The 26024-nt window shown below is 47.1% G+C and overlaps 2 protein-coding genes across 2 annotated transcripts in view; one reads left to right on the top strand and one right to left on the bottom strand.

The window, feature by feature from the left end:
* The window catches only part of SUPT16H (SPT16 homolog, facilitates chromatin remodeling subunit), a 49165-nt gene extending 29329 nt beyond the window's left edge, over positions 1-19836 (top strand). Inside the window, exons 14-26 of the mRNA XM_070953999.1 lie at positions 2866-3019; positions 4511-4638; positions 5573-5708; positions 5870-5996; positions 6709-6827; positions 8426-8551; positions 8655-8767; positions 9889-9964; positions 10706-10875; positions 13842-13971; positions 14659-14788; positions 15356-15433; positions 18500-19836. Coding sequence (XP_070810100.1) covers positions 2866-3019; positions 4511-4638; positions 5573-5708; positions 5870-5996; positions 6709-6827; positions 8426-8551; positions 8655-8767; positions 9889-9964; positions 10706-10875; positions 13842-13971; positions 14659-14788; positions 15356-15433; positions 18500-18651 — 1639 coding nt within the window. The 3' untranslated portion in view covers positions 18652-19836. The remainder of the gene's footprint in view (positions 1-2865; positions 3020-4510; positions 4639-5572; positions 5709-5869; positions 5997-6708; positions 6828-8425; positions 8552-8654; positions 8768-9888; positions 9965-10705; positions 10876-13841; positions 13972-14658; positions 14789-15355; positions 15434-18499) is intronic.
* Positions 19837-19925: 89 nt separating this feature from the next.
* RPGRIP1 (RPGR interacting protein 1) overlaps positions 19926-26024 on the bottom strand; it is a 62466-nt gene continuing 56367 nt past the window's right edge. Inside the window, exon 24 of the mRNA XM_070954100.1 lies at positions 19926-20059. Within this exon, the coding sequence (XP_070810201.1) occupies positions 19926-20059 (134 nt within the window). The remainder of the gene's footprint in view (positions 20060-26024) is intronic.

The following is a 26024-nucleotide window of genomic DNA, read 5'->3' on the forward strand; positions in this document are numbered from 1 at the left end:
AACCTGGGGGCCGTGTCACATGCAGCCGAAGAGCTGCTCCTGGTCATATAGGACAAGAAAGCGTCCCTCTTTCCAAAAATAATTGAGCTGACCGATTAGAACGGAATATTTGTCGCTCAGGGTTGAATATTGGGATCCTTCATGCTCTCTGAGACGGGTGGTTTATTTATAGACGTTTCCTTACCTGACACGATGACATCGTCACGCTGATGACGTTACTTAGTTCGGTAATGAAACATCAGCAATACAGGTAGTCCTCAAGTTACAACAGTTCAGTTTTAGAGGAGTGAAATTCACATCTCAAGGGTAGGCAGCTATTTAAAAATGGGAGGCATTATAGATTTTTTTTTTTTTTTGAATCGGAACAAGGAAATACAGGAGTTCAACTTATAACAAGAACTTTATAACCCTGAAGCTGGACTGACCGAAGCCATTTTGATCGCTTCGGCATTGCCAAGTTCATTTAGGGACCGTTCAAAGTTACAACGGCCCTGAAAAAAAGGGACTGATGAGCGTTTTTCACATTTACAACCTTTGCTGCATCCCCACTGTTAAGGATATTGTTGTGTTACCAGCCAGCAAAGTGTAGAGCACAGAGAAACGTTGCTGAGAGCCATGAATAAGAGATGTGCAAACTGGTTTATCAAAAGTTTACTTTATAGTGAAAAAACAATCTCATCGTCTTTAAATCAATCCAAGTCTTTGCCAGTTAAATCAGTCCAGTGTTACAAAAATCTTCTTACCACACAAACAGTAGTTGGTTAGAATAACAAACTCACTCTGGTTCACAAACCACGATGGTAGCAGATCCATCCAACGATGATAGCACGATGGTAGCAACTCCACACACTATGGTAGCATATCATCAACTGCATATGTTACAGTACCTTTCTTAAATACGTTCACAACTAATTACAGCACGACTCAGCATTGCAATGAATCAGCAGGAAAACTTTAAAGTCACACAATACATATTCATATTAAAGTCACAGAACACATATATTGCCTGGACAACTTGTTAGGCTCAAACCATATCCTAACACCCACGATCATGGGATTCCCTTTTGCGAACTTCATGGGGAAACCAGATTCACTTCACAACTGGGTTACTAACTTATCAACCGCAGTGATTCACTTAACAGCCGAGGCAAGAAAGGTCGTAAAATGGGGCAAAACTCACTGAACAAATTAGGCTGTTGGGTTGAGCTCCGCGCTTGGCAGTTTGGTTGCAAACATTTCATCGCCATTCGAGGAGACATCGTCGATGTGTTTTGAGTTGTGCTCAAAACACCCGTCTTTAAAAACCTTTTTATGAGATGCAAATTAGTCTGAATGTTGTTTGTTCGGCTATTTTTTGAGTCATGGTCTGTTTGATTGACTGGCTGTTGTTGCTGGGCTATTGTTCTGTCCCTCTTCCCCACACAGGCAAACACACAACCAGGCACACCTGCCAAGATTTTATTAAGCAATCAGACTAGAAACCCTTGCAGATAAGAGTTTTGGCAGTAAACTGCGGAATGCCTGCCAAGTCAGTTTTCACACACAGTAAGCAAGAGAGAGTTTATCCTCAGTCCGGTTCAGTAGCAAAAAGTAATCCACGAAGCAAGAGTTAGCCAAGGTCCAATCCAAATATGCACAAGCCAGATTTCAGGTAATGCGATGTGACTCTCAGGTTTTTTAACTTTGACCGTCACAAAGCCTGAAGAGCAATCACACCCACTTTTATTCCTTGTGGGGTGTGGCTCAGTGACTCAGCTCATTCTCTGGCCCTCCCACGCCTCTTCCGTTGCTGCGCACGCTTCTCCCTCCGATGCTGCCTGGGATCAAGCCAGGATTCATCATCCTCACTCCCTACCTGTTGTTCCGATATGCTTTCCTCCTGGTACATCCCAGGCTGTTCTTCTTGGCCTTCGGATGGAACCTGAGGCATTGCCAGAGAGGAGGGTCCTGGAGAGGGAGGCCTTATCAGTTTCTCCCCATCACCTTCTGAGTCCTCTTCCTCTGTTAGGACAGGCTCGGGAGTCGAGGTCACAACAGCTATAGTTAAGTACCTTCTGAACAAATGTCTCACTTAATTAACAGAAATTTTGGGCTCAATTGTGATTGTCAGTTGAGGACTACCTGTACAACCATTAAGCATAAGAGCACCAAGGGCCCCCATACGTGAGTTTGCTTGCCTCTCTGCAAGCCATTGTTCTGACCTAGGCTTCCTTAAGAAGCAGGAAGCAGAGTCTTGGTCACGGCAAAACCCCTTTTATTTACTCAGCTGTGAATTCCTCTCATTCGCAGTCAGCAAGGCTTGGCAAACAGTCTTTCAGAGGAATATTTATCAACACAAACCTTATCTCGCTTGGAAAGCTGCCAGATAACTAATTTCCAAACGCAGTGAAAGGCAAAACTTGGCACAGAGTCTCTTAGAGTCATGAACAGAACTTTTTACTCTTAAACCAACCGATCGACCGAATTGTTTCCTGCAAAACCCTGTTCACTTCTCTTTTGTTTCCTATGGGAGGGGCCAATCACCTCCAAGGTGTGGCTTTACTCCCAAGTCGACCCTGCTTTCTTAATTGTTCTTGTCTTGTGGCAGCTCTGCGCATGCGCACACTGGGAACAGGCTTCAGCTGTTCCTCTGCCTCGCTGCTGTCTAGTTCCCTCTCTACCTCCGACGCAGGGCCCTCGTCCGAGCTTTCCCCAGCCCCCAGGACTGACCCAAGTTCCTCCCCAACCTCCTCACTGTCTGACTCTGCTGCCAGCTCCGCTGGCCGCCGGCGGGCCACAACAGCCATGTTCCCTGAGGTCCGTAGGAGATGTCTGGGAACCTTCTACCCTGTTAGATTTTTTTAAATTCTTTCTGCTTCTTCTCAGAGCCCGCAAGTCAAACGTGTCCTATAAGAACCCGTCTCTGATGCCCAAAGAACCGTACATTCGGGAGATGAAGATTTACATCGACAAGAAGTACGAGACTGTCATCATGCCCGTTTTCGGCATTGCTACTCCATTCCACATCGCTACCATCAAGGTAAACGAGGACTTCCGTTCCTTGGGCTAGAGTGGGAAAGGGAGGCTTACCCCTCAAGTTTTAGGAAGGTGCGATCCAGGAGAATTAGGAGCAGCGAATGACTTCGAAAGGGAAATGGCTGAAACGTGATTGTTGTGATGCCCAAGAAAAAAAAAGATAAGCAGAGATTATTTCTTTGTGTGTATATATATATACGTATGTATGTATGTATGTATATGTATGTGTGTGTGTGTGTGTGTGTGTGTGTGTGTGTGTGTGTGTGTGTGTATATAGTTTGGAGAACCGACAAATATCACCTCTGGCTGGCCCGAGAGTGGGGTGGGAATGGAGATTTAGCAATATATCCTTCTGTTTGTGATCTTGGGAAGAGGGCTGGGCATAGAAAGGGCCACCCTGTCATTGGAGGGGGAGGAGACCTCAGATGCTTCAGATTGTGCTGCAGGGCAGAAATTCAGCAGATTCTGACAGGTTCTGGAGAACCGGTAGTGGAAATTTTGAGTAGTTTGGAGAACTAGCAAATACCATCTCTGGCTGGCCCCAGAGTGGGGTGGGAAGGAAGATTTTGCAATATCCTTCCCCCAGGAGTGGGGAGGGAATGGGGATTTTGCAGGATCTTTGCCTGGAGTGGAGTGGGAATGGAGATTTTGCAGGATCCGTCCCCTGCCACGCCCACCAAGCCACACCCACAGAACTGGTACTAAAAAAAAATGAATTCCACCATTGGTGTGCTCTCTCCTCTGGAGGAGAAGAGGGGAATCAACCTATTCTCTAAAACGGGTGTCAAACTCGATTTCATTGAGGGTCGCATCAGGGTTGGCTTGGGGGGGGGGCGTGACCAGGGGGCGTGTCCAATTGACATTGGGGGCCAGGGTGGGCGTGGCAAGCTTCTCGTCACTCGTGTCGTGGCCTAAGCACTCTGCCAGCGAAAATGGGCTTCCAAGCTCCGTTTTCGGCTGGGATGGCCTCCTGCAGCCATCTGCCAGCAAAACGGACCTCGGGAGGGCTGCATGCAGCCCTCGCGAACTCCGTTTTTTGCTGGGACGGCCTCCTGCAGCTCTCTGCAGCCCTCCCGAGCTCCATTTTCGCTGGCAGAGGCACCACGGGCCGGTCCTTTGCTGTTTCCAGGGTAGCCCCACGGGCCAGATCTAAGCACCTCATAGGTCTGATCCGGCCCACGGACCTTGAGTTTGACACCCCTGCTCTAAAGCACCTGAGGGCAGGACAAGAAGCAATGGATGAAAACTAATCAAGGATAGAAGCAACCTGGAACTAAGGAGAAATTTCCTGACAGTGAACACAATTATTCAATGGAATGGCTTTCCTCCAGAAATTCTGGGAGCTCTTATCACTGGACGTTTTTAAGAAGAGATTGGACACCCATTTATCCAGAACGTTATAGGGTCTTCTGCTTGAACAGGGGGTTGGACTAGAAGACCTCAAAGAGCCTTTTCAAGTGTTGTGATTGTTTGTTATTCTGGTTTTCTCATGCAGAACATCAGCATGTCGGTAGAAGGTGATTACACTTACCTGAGGATCAACTTTTACTGTCCAGGCAGTGCCTTGGGTCGCAACGAGGGCAACATCTTTCCTAACCCAGAAGCCACTTTTGTAAAAGAAATGTGAGTTAATGCCTTCCCGGGCAATTGCAATTAGGAAGGTTCTTACAATGATGGCAGTTTGTGTGTTTCTACCTGGACTGCAGGGCTGGTATTCTTGAGTTGATTGTCTTGAGTTAGAGCCCATGCCTTGATGAGAAACCAGAGGCCTTCTTGGATATTGTGGATCTAATGAATGGGAATTCCTGAAGGTCCAGAGTTTAGGTAGTCTTCCTCCCCCTCCTTCATGCTCCTAACATAACAGGGGCAGCTTCATTAGCTTCATGTGGGGAGGAGCAGGCCGAGTCAGCCCAGGGCCTTTCAGGATTGGGACAGCTTGTTAGCAGGGAGGAATGGGGGCAGGATGACCGAGAGAGGGCAAGCAGTGGACGTGAGGAGCGACAGAGCTCAGGCGATGAGCAAGGACCGCCCCCCTCCTGATCCCCAAGCATGGAGAGTGGAGAGAAGGCGGAAACAGCGCAGGCTGACCCGACTACTTGGGAGGAGAGCCCCACCCCTTTTCACAAGGCACACCTGGGGACTGAGATTTAAGGAGACGCTGTGGGGAGGGGCATTTGTCAGGAACAGACGCTGAATCAGTAGAGTTTGGTGTGCCGGTACAGACATTTGGAGTTTGCAGGACTGCTTGCTTCTTCCTTACTTCATGGATTCCGTATCTTGTTCCTGACTTTGTGGACTCATTGCTTCGTTGACTCCTTTCCCTGTTCCTTTGATTTGCTGGACTGGGCACAGCCAGAGGCTGCCGTGTGTGTGTGTGCGCGCGTGTGCTTTGCTCTGGGACTTGCCAAGAACGTGGGAGCGTTCAAGGGGAGATTTGGAGCATTAAAGGGGAGTTTGAACTCTCAGCTGGCTGTGTGACCTTCGTGCCTTGTCCCAGGTCATCACATTCCGTGTCATCACTGGTTGCTTGCTAATGCTAACGCTGCTCTTCCTTCAGAACATACCGAGCATCCAACATAAAAACACCTGGGGAGCAGATGGTCCCAGCGCTCAACCTCCAGAATGCCTTCCGTATTATCAAGGAGGTGCAGAAGCGTTATAAAACCCGGGAAGCTGAGGAGAAAGAAAAGGAGGTGAGCCAAGTTTCCAGGCAAGCATCTCCCAAAGATGGCTAGAGAAATCGAAGCACGCTTGGGGAGATGTTTGCTGAGGTCAACAACCAGGAGAGGGCACCTGTAGAAGACACACAGGCTCCGTGAGCAGAAGCAGTTGAACCTTTTTTCTTTTTCTGCAGGGAATTGTCAAACAAGACTCTCTGGTGATCAACCTCAACCGCAGCAATCCAAAACTGAAGGACCTCTACATCCGTCCCAACATCGCCCAGAAGCGGATGCAGGGGTCGCTGGAAGCTCATGTCAACGGTAATTGCGAGATGCACGGAGCTGTGCCTCTGGGAAGGACCTCCACTTAGACTTTTTCAGGCCAGGTAGCTCAAAAGCAGAACATTGAAAGAGGTTCCTCTGGGCTTCACCACCCCATCCCTGGAATTTTGCCCAACCAGCCCAAGATTGTGTCTTCCATATTTCTATGCCCTAGAGGTGCTTTGGCTCTGGCTTAATGACACTGGAGATGTCTCTGCTCCAGTGGTTCGAGTCCCAGCACTGCGTGGCAGGGTGAACTCCCGTCACTCACCTCGGCTTCACCTAGCAGTTTGAAAGCATGTTCTATGCAAGTAGATAAATAGCACTTAGGTGGGGAGACGAGCTGGTGCTCTGTGCAGGCAGTCAGATTCCTGCTGGCTTCTGAACCTTCCCGATTTGCGACGCCCGTTTGCGAGGCAACTCCGGTCGAGGGATGACGCCGCAGGAAGAGACACTTTTCTTTCTTTCTGGTGTGAAGCTAGCTTGCCCTGCTGTGGCACATCTTGGGAAGCGTGCAGACGTGTCCCACAACAGAGCTAGTCAGTTGGCAGCCAAACCACTACTCTGCATTGGCATTGTAGTTTCCTGGCTAATGGAACAACGCCATGCTCTAAATAAAAATGAATTTCCATGCCCGGGGAAGTTCTGCTGGCATTTCCAATCTGACAACCCAGATTGGCCTTTGCCCCTCATTGCAGCTTTTCCTCGACAGGCTTCCGTTTCACCTCCGTGCGGGGAGACAAAGTGGACATCCTGTACAACAACATCAAACATGCCGTGTTCCAGCCCTGCGATGGGGAGATGATCATCGTGCTTCACTTCCATTTGAAGGTATCCTTGTGCCTCGGAGCGGGTGTGTCAGCACTTCAAGCTGCATTTACTCTAGTGCTGACATAAGAAGGAGAAGCGGAGGCATCTGGAAAGGGACGTTTGACTTTTCACCTACTTATTTTCCCTGGAGATAATATCCCTTAGGAGATGGGATGGGAGGGGGGAAATTCCTTTGAGCTGGAGCAGTAGATTAGGGGTAGAGTGACTTGGAAGATGGCCAATGAGTGCAGGGGAGTGGGGAACGGAAAGGGAGGGTTTTGGGTCTGGAAGTCAGTGTTGGCTACGATGGAGTAGGAATTAGAATGTCGTGCTTAATAAATGGGAGGGGTTTTTTTCCAAAGACTTTGTTTGAAATGCAATTTATTTGAGACGACCTCGAAACCTGACAGGGTGGAGGGTTAAGAAGATCCTCACAGGTGGAAGCAGGTAGCAAGGACAGACGGGGCCTTCGGTTTTCTCCATTAACACGACCTGTTGCATTTGAACTTCCTGCAATCCTGAAAATAATGGGTGTATCTCCTGCCTAAACACAGCCTCATCTTGAGGAGAAGCTTGGCCCATCATTTATGGTCGGGGAAAAGCCATTTCAGCCCTGTTTGCTGCTCTCCTTGTTACCAATAAACGAGAATATTTGTAGCTCAGGGTTGAAAGGAGGGATCCTTGGTGCTCTCTGAGCTTGGTTGTTTTCAGGCAGATGTTTCATGACCCAAACTAGATAACATCATCAATGCTAGTGTTCACTATAGCTAGTGTATAACTAGCACTGATAATATTACCTAGTTTGGTAATGAAACGTCTGCCAGAAAAGAACCAAGCTCAGAGAGCACCAATGTTGTGGCCCGCCAGCAGCTAGCAGAGCTGGCAGCAGATTCAGACAGTGAGGAGGCTGGGGAGGTACATGGAGTCTGGGGAAGGCTCGGACGAGGGCTCTTGAGTCTGAGGCAGAGAGGGGGCCAAGGCCATCTGGTAGTTCTTTGCTGCCTACAGAGTCTGACATCAGCGAGGCAGAAGAACAGCGGGAGCCTGTTCCCAGTGTGAGCATGCGCAGAGCTGCCAGAACACAAGAACAATTAAGAAAACAGGGTTGACTTGGGAGTAAGGCTTGGAGATAATTGGTCCCTCCCATAAGACATAAAAGAGGAGTGAATGGGACGTGAGCTTTTGCAGGAAACAATTAGTTCATCTGGTCGGTTAAAGCTTTGGAAAGTTCTGTTTGACTGCTAAGTTTGGCCTTGCCCTGCATGTAGCAATTAGTTCTCTGGCAGCATTCCAAGGGAGATAAGGTGGGTGTTTATAAACATTCCCCTGAAAGACTGTTTGAGAAGCCTTTCGGACTGGGAATGACAATAATTCACAGCTGTGTGAATAAAAGAAGGTTTGCCGGGACTAAGATTGTGCTGTATACTTTCTAAGGAAGCCTAGGTTAGAACAACCAAGGAGATCTTATTCACACACACACACACACACACACACACACACACACACACACACCAATGTCCAGTAGAAGATTACTCCCACTCTTACCTAAGCACAAACTTTCCATAGTATAATTCTGCTCAGACCTGAAGCTTTTTATCTGTTCCCACTCTGCCCTCCAGAATGCTATCATGTTCGGGAAGAAACGCCACACGGACGTACAATTTTACACGGAGGTGGGCGAAATCACCACCGATTTGGGCAAGCACCAGCACATGCACGATCGGGACGACCTCTACGCCGAGCAGGTGAGGGGAGAGGCTGCTTGAAGCTCTGGGGGGAACAGGGAGAGCCAGAAAGCCGGGAGACTAGTTGGGGGCCATGTTGACTGACTGATCCTCTTCTCTGCAGATGGAACGGGAGATGAGACACAAGCTGAAAACAGCTTTCAAGAATTTCATTGAGAAGGTAGAAGCTCTAACCAAGGAGGAATTGGAATTTGAGGTTCCTTTCCGAGAGCTGGGGTAAGAACCGTCGGTGATCTGGTAGCGTTTGTTTGAGTCCTGAAAGAGGATAGATGGGTGGGTGGGTGGGTGGGTGGGTGGATGGATGGATGGATGGATGGATGGATGGATGGATAGATGATAGATAGATAGATAGATAGATAGATAGATAGATAGATAGATAAGAAAGAGAAAGGGTGTGCAGGCTTCAAGGCACATTGAGATGAGCAATAGGTAGGTAGGTATAGATTAGGGGTGTAAAGCTCGATTTCATTGAGGGCCTCATCAGGGTTGTGTTTGACCTGGGGAGGAGGCATGGCCAGAGTGGGTGTGGCCAGCTTGACATCACTCGTGTTGGGGGTGCCTGTGGCGGCCCAAGTGCTCTGCCAGTGAAAACTGGCTCCCGAGTTCTGTTTTCGGCTACGCCAGCTTCCTGCAACCCTCTGGCAGTGAAAACGGAGCGACCCGCTTATTCTGGGGGAAATACGGTACTAAATGCACCCATTTGGCTGACAATCTTAACGGGCTTATTTTGGGGGTAGGGCTTATATTACGAGCATCCTGAAAAATCGTGCTAGGGCTTATTTTCCAGTTGGGTCTTATTTTTGGGGAAACGGTGTGTGTGTGTATATGTGAGTGTATTTATACACATACACATAAATACATATATACATACATACATATATATGTGTGTGTGTGTGTGTGTCTTCTCAAGTTTTCGCGGGTGTGTGTATGTAAAAAGTTAAAATCTCGGGTGTTTTCCCGCGTCATTAAAAGTCTGTTAATTAAAATGCTTAAAATCTTAAAACCCTGGCTAAAATCCCAGCTCAAAATCCTCTAAAACCCTAACAAAACACTTTGTAAGGTCTTTTAAAACTCTGGCTAAAATCCTAACCAACACTTTAAAGGGTTTTTTGGCAATCTTTCGACAAGCTCTCTAACTTGTCATCATCGGGCCCCTACTTATAAACCATATATCCATATAAACTATGGATAATAGATAGTAGAACTCATATACTTATTTTGAGGCCCAAAAGAATATGGTAGGGCTAGTCTCTGATTTCTTTGGAAATTTTATGTACATCTTTCCTATAAGGGGATTATCACTGTCTGCTCTTTGCCTCCCTCATCTCATGTGAAAGGTTCAATGGCGCCCCCTACCGAAGCACCTGCCTGCTCCAACCAACCAGCAGTGCCCTGGTGAATTGTACTGAATGGGTGAGTGTGCGTTTGCTCGGAAGAGGCAGGATATAAAGGGATGGTCTCGGGGGAGTGGGGGTTGGATCTGGCTCTCAGAGGTTAGAAAGCTGCAATTCTGACAAACTGGCAGGAAATGCCCTACCACCCACAAAGAGGAATTGGTTCCTAGGCCTTCTCAAATCCTCATGTGCCTATCATCTCTTAATCTGCATTCCCGTTAAGTGGTACTTACTGACAGTTGTCTTCAATATGCTAAGATTATGGTAACATGGTACGAGACGGTGGCTCTTGTGGCTAGGACGCTGGGGTGGAGATTATAGCAAGTGTTTGAGACCCAAGTGCTGTCATTGGGCGGGGTTGAGCTCCCGTCCTTTGCTCCAGCTCATGCCGGGAATATGAAAAGAGACCGAAACTGGGTCTCCCCGGGCAACGGTGATCTCCCGGCTAATCCTTTCAACCGGGAGTGCCTCAAGAGCTTCTGACACACGCGCAATGCAATCGTAGCATGTTCAAGATTTGAGAAGAAAAATCTGTGACCATTGTAGACTAGGTCAGAGGTCTCCAAACTTGGCAATATTAAGACTTGTGGACTTCAAGTCCCAGAATTCCTCAGCCAGCCATGTCCTGCTGGGAGTTGAAGTCCATAAAAGTGTTAAAGTTGCCAAGTTTGGAGACCCTTGGTCTAGGGCATCGCTCCCATACTATCCAATATCTCAAAAGGTTTGGAAGACCAATCGGATTTCCCTCCCTTCCCTGCAGCCTCCATTTGTGGTAACGCTGGACGAGGTGGAGCTGATTCATTTTGAGCGTGTGCAGTTCCACCTGAAGAACTTCGACATGGTCATCGTTTACAAGGACTACAGCAAGAAGGTCACGATGATTAACGCCATTCCCGTGGCTTCGCTCGACCCCATCAAAGAGTGGCTCAAGTGAGTATGGACACAGGCAGCATATCCTTTGCCTTGGTAAAATTTCCCCTGACTGGTAATTGTCGAAGTGTTAAGAGACCTTCAAAGTCCCTTCCAACCCCCATGAGGTTTATCATCTTCATGGCATCAGTCCAGACCAGCGGCCACCAACTGGTAGTCCGTGGCGTGGACCACTGGTGGTCCGCGAGAAAATTTTGGTGATGACGCAGAAAAATTATTTGCATTTTTTAATATTGCACTAAATCAGGGGTCCTCAAACTACGGCCCCTGGGCCGGATATGTGCAATGAATGTTTGTGTTGCTGCAGAGAGTCTCCCCCTTCGGGGTCTTTTTGTGTGGGTTGGAGTGGGGCAGAAATTCCGACTTGGGGTCTGCTTCAGCCTCCTGGTGCGGGACTTTGGGCGAAGGCTAGAAGGAAGTGCCGCTAGTGGCAAGGAGCCAGAGGGCTTTACTCCAGTGGGACTGCATCATGGTCTGGAACTAGCTGACCATCTCGGCCCGCGGTGTCAGGGTGCTAATTAATCCCATTTTGCTTTTGGATAATCGCACCTTGATTTAGAGACGTGGATCGCGACTTTTCCCTTGAAGCATACTTAAGAAAATAAACCCCGAAGATCTATTTTTCTAAGAAAAACTCATTTATTTGTTATAAAGAAAATAAAACATCTCACTATCTAAATTAGTTACATTTTGGCAACGTTCCTGCCGGCCACCTCTCTGCGGCCGGACCTCTTGGCAGGAGAACAAAGAAAGATAGAAGAAAAGTGAAGGAATGTGGACATGCACAGTTAGCTTACTGATAAGAAACTTGGCAAGCTATGGAAAGTCTGAATGTCCAAAAATATGAGCTCATCTGGTAAATACAAAAACGCAGTGACACGTTAAGCCTCCAGGCGCTAGTACCTGGCCTTGCACTCCTGCAGGTCTTCCCTCTGCTTGGAAAGCCTATGCTCTTAGTCCTCAGTGAGGTGCTTCTGCTGAGCCTCCTTCTCGGTCAGATCCAATTTGAACTTAACCAGCTGTTTTGCCAACTCTTTCTCGTGGTGGCTGCTTAGCTCCAACAACTGCTTCCTATTGGGGCCCTAAGGAGTCCGGGCGGGTAGGTGAGGAGTGGCTGGCAGGGGAGGGGTGAGTTGAGGCCGGTGAGGCACCTCTCGATTTGAGTGACATCAAGTTGGCCACGCCCACCCAGCCGGTCATTAGGCAGATCATATTTGTGGTCCTTGGGATTTAAAATTATGAATTTAGTGGTCCCTGAGATCTGAAAGGTTGGGGACCCCTGGTCCAGACTATCTGAGGAACCATCTCATCCCAATGGGAGTGACCCCCCCACCTGTGCTAACAGAAAGGGCATATTGTAGACCCCATCAGGTCAAGGAATTTCAGCTGATAGGGTCCAGGAGAAGAGCTTTTCTGCCATGTTTCCTGCCCTCTGGAACATTGTACTCCCCAAGGTAGGATTCGCACTCACCCTCCTGACGTTCATCAAGGGCTGAAGACCTGGCTCTGCCAGCTGGCCTGGGACCCCAATAGGGGTACACCACCCTGGAGGTGGCTATCAGATTACCAGAAGAACCTCATGTTTCCCCACGTACTTTGTGTTCCATTCCCCTCATTTTTCAATTGTAAATTATCATTGCTTGTTTATTTAAATCTGTTTAATCGCCCGTCTTAGCACAGGGCAACTCTGGGTGGCCATAAAATGATAGTTTTATCATTGTAATGTTTACTGGTTTTTAATGTTTGCAAGTGGCCCAGAGTCATCCCCCTAGATAAGATGGGCAGCACACAAATCAAATCATGACACTGATGGATTTTGTCACAAATTCCAATGAATCTGTGGCAATAGGGGACCCCAGAGGTGCTTTTTCAAGAGACAACTGGACTTTCCTGTTTTTCTTGGAAAACGTTTCACTTCTCATCCAAGAAGCTTCGTCAGCTCTACCTGGATGGTGGGGCATGGAAGGATTTATGTTGCTTGCAATCGTCTGATCATTTGCATTCTTTTAGAGAGTCCTTGAGGCCACCTGGAGGTTTAGCTGTGTCCTCAGGGTTGCCTGAGTAGTGCAAATGGGTGTGGAGCCTTCTTGGAACTTGTCAGAGTTTCTTACAAAAATCAAATCCAGAAGCCCAGACAGATTAACCGATTCGGCAGGATTCATTAACTTCTTTATACACAAAATAACAGATAAAAGTATTTACAATACCAGTAGTTGATTCTTCTTCAACGTAATAGCAGTTACAACACAAGGCAGGAGAAAACAGTTAGTTTCATTTTCAGCAGAGTAGACAGCATGCACACACTGGTTTCAGTTTCTCTTTTCTGCACAGAATCAGAAGCTGCACACTAAGACACTTCCTAGCTCCAGTCTGTCTCAGCTCCCAATTGGCTGACTTAGTTGCTATGCCTATTCATTGGCTGACCTTGTTACCATGTCTTCCCAGTCATGAATATTCTGACAGAACTGCTGAAAGGGTTCCTGTAGTCGGAATTTTTTGCTGGAAATCCATTCATTCTCGCGCATCATTCATCGCAAAATACATAGTTAAATGTCTATGGAGATTTCCCAGTCATGCAGGTCACGATTGTCCCAAAGGTGCTTTTTCAAGAGACAACTGGACTTACTTGTTTTTCATAGAAGACATCCAGTTGCCTCTTCAAAAAGCACGACTGACCTGGAACACTGAGAATCTCCATGATCATTGACAAAAAGGATATTTTAGATAATACAAAAAATGCTTGTTCTTCTCAAAGGCAATGTTTCTACTGAAGTGTCCATGTTACTTTCTTCCAGTGCCAGTGAAAAATCCAAGAGGAGTAGTTACACCCTTATTAGTTTGCGTTTAGCACAGAAGTGAAACACGTTTGTGTCTGGCTTTGTGAACGGAGCTAATTTTGAGAAGAAGCGGGTGTGGGAAAGGCTATATACATTCATCTCTTCCTTCCTTCCTTCATTTGCAATCAGCTCTTGTGACATTAAATACACCGAAGGGGTACAATCCCTCAACTGGACCAAAATCATGAAAACAATTGTGGATGACCCAGAAGGCTTTTTTGAGCAAGGTGGCTGGTCGTTCCTTGAGCCAGAGGGAGAGGTAGGCTGGATGAACCAACCTGGGTAGAAGGGAGTTGGGGAAATCCAAAGACACATACATCCCAGCACACTCACTTTCTTTGAAAGGTAGAGGGGTGTCAGTGCCAGAGATTGAAAGAATGATTTGAGGATGGGGAAACTTCTATTGGCTTGGATTGATTGATTGGTTGGGTTGGGTTGGGTTGGGTTGAATTGAGTTGGTTGGGTTGAGTTGAGTTGAGTTGAGTTGGTAGGGTTGGGTTGGGTTGAGTTGAGTTGGTTGGGTTGGGTTGGGTTGAATTGGCTTGGATTGAATTGGGTTGGGTTGGGTTGGGTTGGGTTGGGATGTTAGGTGTGTGGTATGTGGAGTGGTGTGGTGTAGTGTGTTATATAATGTAATATATTTTTATAGTGTATGGAGATAGTATTGCAGGACATTTGTTTAACAAATCTAGAATTCTAGCATGCCTTCCTCAGCCTCAGACATACCTCTTTCATTAGGGTCCTAAATCTGTAAATAAATATATATATGTTGTCTTCCATTAACAGATTGGAATTGTTCAGATTCTTATAATATAGTGTTGGTTTTTGAACCCAGAGATGGGAACAATCACTGTCCGGTACTAAGCCACCAAACTCATAAAGGAGTTTGACCTGAATGTCTGGCCTTCCTTAAGAGACGCCATTCCTGTCCCCCTTTCCTTCCCAGGGAAGTGATGCTGAAGCTGGGGAATCTGAGTCCGAAATAGAGGACGAGACCTTCAACCCTTCCGAGGAAGAGTATGAAGATGAGGAGGAGGACAGCGATGAAGACTATTCTTCCGAGGCAGAAGAATCAGGTGAGGAAAGAAGGAGGGTCACTCTGGACTTCTCTGGAGGATTTCTTTCCTTGTTATGTAAGCTTTCTCTTCTCTCTCTCTCTTCCTCTCCCTCTCCCTCTCACCCTCCCTCCCTCTTCTCTCTCTTTCCCTCCCCTTTCCCACTCTCCCCCTTTCCTTCTACCTCTCTCCCGCTCTCTGTTCCTTCCCCTCCCTCTTTCTCCCCCTCTATCCCTCCCCCTTTCTCTCTTCCTCTCCCTCCCTCTTCCCCCTCCCTTTCCTTCTCCCTCTTCTCTCTCTCCCGCTCTCTGTTCTTTTCTCCCTCTCTCTCTCTCCCTCCCTCCCTTTTTCTCCCCCTTTCTCCGTCCTCCTCTTTCTCTCTTCCTCTCCCTCCTTCTCTTCCCTCTCTCCCTCCCTCTTCCTTCCCCTCTTTCTTTCCCTCCCATTTCCCCTCCCTCTCCCCTTCTCTCTCCCTCCCTTTTCCCCTCACTCTCGCTCTCCTCCCTCCTCTTTCCTCCCCTCGCTCTCCCTCTCCATCTTGCTCCTTCAAGAGGTGTATAATCCTGAGTGTTCTCTTCTCTTTCACAGACTACTCCAAAGAGTCCCTGGGCAGCGAGGAAGAGAGCGGGAAAGATTGGGACGAACTGGAAGAAGAAGCACGGAAAGGTAAGCATCCTTCCCTCTTCCGGTTCTCTGTTGGAAACCTCTCGGGACAAACCTGAGCTTGTGAAGCTGCTTTGAGGCCGACTTTTAGTTATTTTTTTCATCCCTCCATTCATTCATTCATTTATTCATTCATTCAATTTATCTGGCCGCTCACCTCAAACATTGACTCTGTTTTCTCGACACAGGGAAGGGAAAATTAAACTCGGGCTTGTGGCTTCAGCCAATCCAGAAATCGGTAGCACGAGTAGATCTGGGTGCACCTCAATACGGCCATCTGACAGCGCCACTTTACAATTCATTGATTGCCTGTGGGTTTCTGAGTGGAATTCAGGGCCCGGGTTAGCACCATCCTGGCACAAGGCCAAGTACCATATTTTTCGGAGTATAAGACGCTCCAGACTATAAGACACACCTACCTACAAGAAAAAAAATCTGCCTTTGCCTCCCAGCATCCATCTGGGCCATTCGCCGCCACCACAGCCCATCCGTCGTGGCCTGTACACCATGGCCCATACTCCGCCGCCTGTTTGCCATTACCACGGCCTGTTCAGTGCAGCCCATTCGCCACCGCCCATTTGCTGCCACTCATTTGCCACCGCCGCAGCCCGTTCACCACCACCATGGCCCATTTGGCGCAGCTCGTTCACCGCCACCAATCCCTGCTGCCTGGAACTGGCTGAAAATGCGATGCGTGGAGGCCAAAAATAGCTAAAGGGTGGGGGTGGGCGGGGCTACATTTGATGTATAACACACCCCCAAATTTTCACCCTCTTTTAGGAGGGGGGGAAGTGCATCTTATGCTCCGAAAAGTACGCTACTTGTGGACCTCCTCTCCCCAAACCCGTCAGTCAATCCAATAAGATCTGAGAGTTAGCATGCTGTAGGTCCATTCTCTTAAGCCAGGGGCGGACAATTAATTTTTCCAAGGAGCCACATGCGAAACTTTTGGACTGTTTTGGAGAAACGGACCAATAGGGCAGTTACCGCAGGCCAGACAGGGGTAGCCAAAGGGCCAGATAATGGCCCGGGAGCCAAATAATATCCAGGTCTGTCTTAAGCAGTGCCACCTTGGGGTATGCAACAGACCATCTTCCTCTGCGACTGCATTGGGCCTCATCCAAAGGGTCCCGATCCTGTGGGCCTTGCATAAGGCTTTTCGGCCAGGCACTGGCATGAATCAAAACTCGGGATTCTTTTGATCGTTGTGTTGGCTGATGCAGTTTGTACCATGAACCTTGCTATATTTATGATAGTTCAATTTTAGCATTCTTTAATTGAATTGAACACCGCTTCAGAGTCGTTTTGTGGGGGCAGCCGTGCAAATCAAATCAGAGAGACGGTCTTCATTCACCGGCGCGGGTTCGCAATGAATGAATAGAATATTCATCCATCATATAGCATGAAGAGAACTGCCAAAGAGCCAACAGTAAACAGCCCAACCAAAGAAACTCTTTAAGACTGCCCCCCACCCACGCCGACAGGCAAGACACCAGAATATAAACTGACAGCAAACACCACTCCTTACCAGCATTGATAATGTTGCCTAGTTAGGCTAATGAAACATCTACAAGAAAACAAGCAAGCTCAGAGAGCACCAAGGACCCCTCCCGTATAGAATAGGTAAAGGTAAAGGTTCCCCTCGCACATATGTGCTACTCGTTCCCAACTCTAGGGGGTGGCGCTCATCTCCGTTTCAAAGCCGAAGAGCCAGCGCTGTCCGAAGACGTCTCCGTGGTCATGTGGCCGGCATGACTTAACGCCAAAGGCGCACGGAACGCTGTTATACTTCCCACCAAAGGTGGTCCCTATTTTTCTACTTGCATTTTTTAGGTGCTTTCGAACTGCTAGGTTGGCAGAAGCTGGGATAAGTCACGGGAGTTCACCCCGTTATGCGGCACTAGGGATTCGAACCGCTGAACTGCCGACCTTTCGATCAACAAGCTCAGCGTCTTAGCCACTGAGCCACCGCTTCCTGTATAGAATAGAATAACATAATTGGAAGGGACTTTCTAGGTCAGGGATGTCGGATTCAAACTCGCGTCATCACGGTATCATCATGTGTTGTATTGCAACTTTTCCCGTTCGCTAAACCATGGCGGTGGCCAGTGCATGACATATCTGGCCCGCGGTCTGCGAGTGTGACAGCCCTGTTCTAGGTCTTCTACTCCAGCCGCCTGCTCAAGCAGGAGACCCTATACCATTTCAGACAAATTATCCAATCTCTTCTTGAAACCCTCTAGGGTTGGAGCACCCACAAGTTCTGGTGGCATGTCGTTCCACTGGTTAATTGTTCTCACTGTCAGGAAATTTCCTTAGTTTTAGGTTGCTTCTCTCCTTGATTAGTTTCCATCCATCGCTTCTTGTCCTGCCATCTGGTGCTGTTGTGGCCTGCCAGCGGCCAGCGGAGCTGACAGCAGATTCAGACAGTGAGGAGGTTGGGGAGGAATATGGGCCAGTCCTGGGGTCTGGGGAAGGCTCCGATGAGGGCTCTGTGTCAAAGGCAGAGAGGGGGCCAGGGCCGTATGCCAGTTATTACCTGCCTTCGGAGTCAGACATAAGTGAGGCAGACGAACAGCTGGAGCCTCTTCCCAGTGTGCGCATGCACAGAGTTGCCAGACGAAGGGAACAGCTAAAGAACAAGGGTCGACTTGGGAGTAAGGCCACAGGTGGATGATGAATGGCCTCTCCCGGAGAGAATAAAAGAGGGTTAAAAGAGGAGTGGAGTTTGCAGGAGACAATTAGTTCGCTTAATTGGTTCGTGACTCCGTGCCAAGTTTTGAAGATATGGGCCTGGCAGCTCCCCAAGCCAGATAAGGTCTGTGACTGTAAATTCACCCTTGAAAGACTTTGCTGGATGTGAATGAGAAGAATTCGCAGTAACTTAATAAAAAGGGATTTTTGTCGGGACAAGGAGTCTGCTTCGTGGTTTGAGAAAGCCTAGGTCAGAATAGGTGATTTGGAATATAGGTGGGGCCCCCTCTGCTTTGTGATAACACTGATCCCACTGCTATCATGTCACCCGTAGCTCTGCGGAGGTTCTGACTTCTCCCTCTCCCTTCCCTGCAGCTGATCGAGAGAGTCGATACGAGGAAGAGGAGGAGCGCACCCTGAGCCGCAAGAGGAAGGTTCCCTCCTCCCAGAGTTCGGGACACCACCGCAGCTCCCACAGTCGCAGTCCTGGCCGAAGTTCTGCCCCGCCGAAGAAGAAGAGGAAGTAGATTGGGGCGATGACAAACCTTTCCCATCAGTCAGTTGGGGGAGGGAGGCGGGGGAAATTTGGGGGGGGGCTCCAGAGGCCTCCCTCCATCAGCCAGTCTTTAGGGTCCCGGGAGAGGTGGTCAGCTCCTCCTCCCCACAAACTCTTTTTTTTTTTTTCCACCTTTCCAACATCCACACCCCTTTGGCTCCCTTGTTTTGTTTTTCTGGAGCATATTTCGGCTTTTTTTATTTTATGTTTTTTTCTTCCCCGCGTCATTTTCGCACCGTTCGCATGGACCAATCCGCTGCGAGAGAATTCCAAGCCGTGTTCACGATGGACAAAAACCGTGCCGGGGGGAAAAGGGGGCACGGAAGGCCGTCTTGGGCGACACTCAGGAATGGGGAGTGACTTGACCGTGCTTCTCTGCAGCTTCCACTGCCCCTCCGTTTCCCGCTATTCTCCTTGGGGGAGGGGTATACCCGCTCTGAACCCCCTTCTGCATAGGGACTCTTCCCCGTTTTCCCCTCCATACCCCGTGTCTGCATCCTTGGAAGCTTTGGCAAGCGGAACCGGGTTGACACTTTTAAAGTATTACACCCATGTCAAGAACTCAAAAGGTTCAAGCCAACTGCTCGTTCTGTCGGCGTTTCGAACCGACAAAGAAAAGTGGAATTGCGCTGCACTTTTCCGACGCAAGCGACGACAGGAAATCCACCTTGGAACTGTGATGGAAAGGAATACACAACCAAGCTTCCCTAATGACGCAAGCAAGCAGGACTGGGAGATTAGGACACAAACGAAAGAAAAGATTCTTGCTTCTTTGTATTCTTTATTGTTTTTTCTTTTTGTTTTTTTGTTCCCCTTTTACGGGATCACCTCCCTCCCCACTTTTTCTAACTGTCAAGCTCCCCGTTTGTATTTATCTGTTTCCAGGGTCGCCCCATAGGTATCCAGTGAATGAACGTCGATGGGGGTCACAGAGGGAACGGATGAAATGCATTTCCCATCCTGACCCTCCCTTGTTTCCTTCGGGTGGGTGGGTCGGGATCCACCTGATCCAGGCCAGGGAGGGAGGGAGAGTTAGGGGCATGGGGCTTTCTCAACTTTTTCTTTTTTTTTCTTTTTTTCTTTCGTAGCTGTTAGCACTCTTGATATTTTTGACTTTGGAGACAAACTGAACAATAAAAATGTTTTTTTTACAAAAAAAAAAAAAGATTTGGAAAGTTTATTTTGCTGGCTCATTCCCTGGCTCCGAAAAAGTTAGCAAACATTATTTTCATAATGGAAGCCTGTTCATTCCTCTTCAGTTTCTCCACCCTCGCCGCCCGGCCATTCATCTGTCCGGTAGATGGCGCGCAGCGCGGGCGCCGCTTCGACGGAGACTTTCAGATTCCCGATCTTGGTGACGTGGTCTAAACAACTCAAAACTGGGTGATAAGAAATGAAAAGTACAAGATAGTGTTGTTTACCGATCTGGCAATCATTTGTGAAGGGTGGAGAGGAAGAAGAGGTGAAAAACGACTTGAATATTTTTAAGTGGAACATGGGGATTTCCGATCCTCCAGATACTCTGTTTCTCTGAATATAAGACCCAACTGGAAAATAAGCCCTAGCATGATTTTTCAGGATGCGAGTAATATAAGCTGTATTCCAAAAATAAGCCCCAGTTAAGATTGTCAGTCAGATGGACGTATTTAGTAATTTATTTCCCTGAAAATAAGACCCAATCGGAAAATAAGCCCTAGCATTATTTTTCCAGATGTTCATAATATAAGCCCTACCCAAAAAATAAGCCCCAGATAAGATTGCCAGCCAGATGGACGTGTTTACTACCGTATTTCTCTGACAATAAGACCCAACTGGAAAATAAGCCCTAGCGTGATTTTTCAGGATGCTCGTAATATAAACCCTACACCCAAAATAAATTAAGATTGTCACCCAGTTGGATGCATTTAGTAGCATATTACCCCCAAAATAAGACCTAAATGGAAAAATAAGGCCTAATGCGTCTTTTGGAGCAAAACCTGGTCTTATTTTCAGAAAAACATGGGTAGCAACTGGTATCAGTCTATACCTGGCAGGAATTTATATAAATCTTGCCTCGAGTGGGTAATTTCCGTATTTTTTGGACTATTAACACGCTCTGGACTGTAAGACGCACATTAGCTTTAGAGGAGGAAAACAAGAAAAAAAAACCCTGCCTCTGCCTCCCAGCATCCATCCGGTATTCATCTGGCTAGCATCCTTGCAGCAAACAGCCTGGTAGCTTCAGCACGTTATCGCAGCCCCAGCGCCTGGCTGGTCAAGGCTCTGCTCCGGTGCGCCCACCACCGGTCAACTGAGCTGAGCTGCCACTGCCCTTTCACCGTAGCCCATTTGCTGCCACCGCCCCCTGTTGAATGGGTGGCGGCAGCGCCGATAGGTGACGGCGGTGATCCCCACCGCCTAGAACAGCTGATTGATGTCGCACCAACTCCCCTCCTCCCCACACCGCAATATTCACTCTATAAAGACGCACAGACATTTCCGCCCACTTTTGAGGGGGGGAGGTAGCGCATCTTGTAGTCCGAAAAATACAGTAATTTTCCCACGTGAGAAACAGACCGTTGTGGAGGGCAGAAACAGTTGAGCTGTGAAGGTGCATAGGCACGCATGCACAATTTACATATGTAAATTGACATAATTTACATATTGACACAATTTACATATGCAAATTGATAATTTTCATATGCAAATTGGCACAAATTACATATGCAAATCGGCACAATTTACATATATAATTTGACACAATTTATACATGCAAATTGGAAAAAAAGTTGCCTTCGCAATAAAAGCAATACACTTATATAGGTGGTCCTCGATTTACAACCACAATAGAGCCCCAGTTGCCAAAAATAGGAATTTTGATCACATGGAGATGCTGGAAAGGGTGTAACTGAAAAACAGTCATAAGTCTCTCTTCGTTGTAATTCTGAACAGTCATTAAACAAACTGTTGTAAATCAAGGACTACCTGTATTGTGTGCATGGCCATACACTTGAATCGGAATAGAGCTATTCTACTCCAACTCCTCCATCCTCAAGCAGGAGAGCCTATACCACGACTTACAACTGCTTAGTGACCGTTCAAAGTTATGACGGCACTGAAATGTTCGTATCCATCAGTTCGATTTGCTGTAGGTTGTCCTCAAGTTACGACTACCGTTGAGTCCCAAACTTCTGTTGCTAATGGAAACATTTCTTAAGTGAATTTTGCCCCGTTTTTACAACCTTTCTTGTCATCGTTGTTAAGCGAATCACTGCCCTTGTTACTTAGTACTACAGTTGTTAAGTGAATCTGGCTTCCCCATTGACCGCTTGCATGGTTGCAAAAGGGGATCGCGGGACACTGCAACCGTCACAAATATGAGTCAAGTTGCCAAAGGGTCCGAATTTTGACCACACGTGACCGTGGGAACGATGCAACGGTCATAAGTGAAAAATGGTCCTAAATCACTTTTTTCAGTGCTGTCGTAACTTTGAACAGTCACTAAATTAACTGTTATAAGTCGAGGACTACCTGTATTCCGATACGCCCAAATTTAGCTTTAAATTAAGCCATCCAAACTTCTGCTTCTGTTCTTACTTTTATTTCTCTCTGGCCGTGGGAAAGTACCATGTTTCCCCGAAAATAAGACCCTGTCTTATATTTTGTTGAACCCTGAAATAAGTGCTTGGCCTTATTGCCATGCGCTCAAATGCCCAATTGGGTTTATTATCTGGGGATGTCTTATTTTGGGGAAAAGGGGGTGGATGGATGGATGGATGGATGGATGGATAGATGATGGATTGATGATGGATGGATGGGTGGGTGGGTGGGTGGATGGATGATGGATTAATGATGGGTAGATGATGGATGGATGGATGGATGGATGGATGGATGGATGGATGGATGGATAGATAGATAGATAGATAGATAGATAGATAGATAGATAGATAGATAGATAGATACCGTGTTTCCCAGAAAATAAGACCCTGTCTTATATTTTTTTGAATCCTGAAATAAGCGCTTGGCCTTATTGCCATGCGCTAAAAAGCCCAATTGGGTTTATTATCTGGGGATGTCTTATTTTGGGGAAAAGAGGGTAGTTGGATGGATGGATGGATCGATGGATGGATGGATGGATAGATGATGGATTGATGATGGATGGGTGGGTGGATGGATGGATGGATAGAGAGATAGAGAGATAGATAGATAGATACCGTGTTTCCCAGAAAATAAGACCCTGTCTTATATTTTTTTGAACCCTGAAATAAGTGCTTAGCCTTATTGCCATGCGCTCAAAAGCCCAATTGGGTTTATTATCTGGGGATGTCTTATTTTGGGGAAAAGGGGGTGGATGGATGGATGGATGGATGGATGGATAGATGATGGATTGATGATGGATGGATGGGTGGGTGGGTGGGTGGATGGATGATGGATTAATGATGGGTAGATGATGGATGGATGGATGGATGGATGGATAGATAGATAGATAGATAGATAGATAGATAGATAGATAGATAGATACCGTGTTTCCCAGAAAATAAGACCCTGTCTTATATTTTTTTGAATCCTGAAATAAGCGCTTGGCCTTATTGCCATGCGCTAAAAAGCCCAATTGGGTTTATTATCTGGGGATGTCTTATTTTGGGGAAAAGAGGGTAGTTGGATGGATGGATGGATCGATGGATGGATGGATGGATAGATGATGGATTGATGATGGATGGGTGGGTGGATGGATGGATGGATAGAGAGATAGAGAGATAGATAGATAGATACCGTGTTTCCCAGAAAATAAGACCCTGTCTTATATTTTTTTGAACCCTGAAATAAGTGCTTAGCCTTATTGCCATGCGCTCAAAAGCCCAATTGGGTTTATTATCTGGGGATGTCTTATTTTGGGGAAAAGAGGGTAGATGGATGGATGGATGGATGGATGATGAATTGATGATGGATGGATGGGTGGGTGGGTGGGTAGGTGGATAGATGATGGATTGATGATGGATAGATGATAGATAGATAGATAGATAATAGATAGATAGATAGATAGATAGATAGATAGATAGATAGATAGATAGATAGATAGATAGATACCGTGTTTCCCAGAAAAAAAGACCGTCTTATATTTTTTTGAATCCTGAAATAAGCGCTTGGCCTTATTGCCATGCGCTCAAAAGCCCAATTGGGTTTATTATCTGGGGATGTCTTATTTTGGGGAAAAGAGGGTAGATAGATAGATAGATGGATGGATGGATGGATGGATGGATGGATGGATGGATGGGTGGGTGGATGGGTGGATTGATGATGGATAGATGATAGATAGATAGATAGATAGATAGATAGATAGATAGATAGATAGATAAATACCAAGTTTCCCAGAAAATAAGACCCTGTCTTATTTTTTTTGAACCCTGAAATAAGTGCTTGGCCTTATTGCCTTGCGCTCAAAAGCCCGATTGGGCTTGTTATCAGGGGATGTCTTATTTTGGGGGAAACAGGGTAGTTCCCGGGATTTTGGCTGGCAGGAGTTCAAATCCAGACACATTTGAGGAGCTGCAAAGCTTCCATCTTCTATGAACATCAGGCACATTTGGATGTTAATCCCTTAAACCAGGGTTCTCAAACTCTATTTCATTGAGAGCTGCATTAGGGTTGTGTTTGACCTCGGGGGGAGGCAGAGAGGGCGGTGGGCATGACCAGGCTGGGCATGGCCAGCTTAACATCATTCGTGTTGGGGGGTATCCGACCATGTGCTACCCTGAGACCCTCCCTCAATCTCACAACCTCCCTCCCTCCCTCCCGTCCTTCCTTCCTTCCTTTTTTTAAAAAAAAAAAGTTTTTATTTTTTTTAAATATAAACATTCCATTTTCCCTTAAACAGTGTGTCATCTGGCTACACATATCTCTCTGCTATAACCATCAAAAATTTACAATATCATTCATTACATTCATATTAATTCTCTAATCTTACAATTGTAGTATATCGAACGATTGACCTTAGTAAACGTATTCATTTTCCCCTCTTAGTGTATCTTCTAAATAAGAATATAATAATATTAAGCATCATAATAACAATTTTCATATTGTTTACATCTCTATCTTAACATATTTTCTACTCTTCTTTGATCTCCTTTTTTTATTTCCAGCTTCCATTTTTATTCTCTACCCATTGATAAAATAATTCCCATATTTTATAATATTCAGTTTGTTCTTTCTCCTTAATTGCAAGCATTAATCTGTTCATTTCTGCACATTCTAATATTTTCCTTCCTTCTTTCCATCTTTCCCTTCTTTTTCTTTCCTTCTTCATTTTCCTTTCTTCTTCCTTCCCCTTTTCTTCTTTTTCCTTCCTTGCTCTCTTTCCTTCTTTTTGTCTTTCCCTTTCCCTAGCGCCTCTGCCGCATGCGCGGTCAACCCAGGCCCCATTTTTGGCCGTGACAGCCGCCTGCAACCCTCTGCCAGTGAAAATGGAGCCCGGTGGGGTTGTGCGCGGCCCTCCCTGACTCCGTTTTCAGCCATGATTGCCTCTTCTAGGGCTGCATTTTCACTGGCAGAGGCACCACAAGCCGGTCTTTTACTGTTTCCAAGGCAGCCCCACGGGCCAGATCCAAGCACACCACGGGCCAGATTTGGCCCGCAAGCTGAGTTTGATACCCCTGCCTCAGTGGTGAAATCCAAATTTTTTTACTACCAGTTCTGTGAGCGTGGCTTCGTGGGTATGGTGTGGCTTGGTGGCCATGGCTTAGTGGGCATGGCAGGGGAAGGATACTGCAAAATCTGTTGTGGTCCGCTAGCAGCCTGCGGACCTGGCAATGGAGGCAGACAGTGAGGAGGCTGGGGAGGACAATGGGCCAGTTCTGGAGTCGGGAAAGACCCGGACGAGCGCTCTGCGCCGGAGGCAGAGATGGCGCCAGGGCCATCTGGGAGCGATGCGCAGAATCCAGAGCCTCAAGAGGGGACAGCAGAGAGGCAGAGGAACAGGAAGAGCCTGTTCCTAGTGCATGCATGCGAAGAGCTGCCAGAAGGCAAGAGCAGCTGAAGCAAAAAGGGCGACTCAGGGGTAAGGCCAGAAGATGATTGGCTTCTCCCATAAGGCTTAAAAGAGCAGCAATGAGCCGTTGGGTTCTTTGTAGAAAAGCAACGTTGATTCCAGTGTTTCTTGTCAGCGTCTCTTGAACTTTGTGGGGGTTTTGCAAAGAAAAGCCTTTGGCAGGTTGCCAAAGACATCAAAGTTTGGTGATAAGGCCGACGGACTGGTTATTAACAATTTTGTTTTGGACTAAGCTGAGAATGAATTCATTCTCAGCTGGTTTAATAAAATAAGTTTGTTGAGGACTGAATTGTGTTTGGTAATCACTACTTGGGCCTTGG

Source organism: Pituophis catenifer, unplaced genomic scaffold (genome assembly GCF_029215685.1).
Source record: "Pituophis catenifer annectens isolate HBS135680 unplaced genomic scaffold, rPitCat1.0.hap2 SCAF_15, whole genome shotgun sequence".
Classification (NCBI taxonomy): Eukaryota; Metazoa; Chordata; class Lepidosauria; order Squamata; family Colubridae; genus Pituophis; species Pituophis catenifer.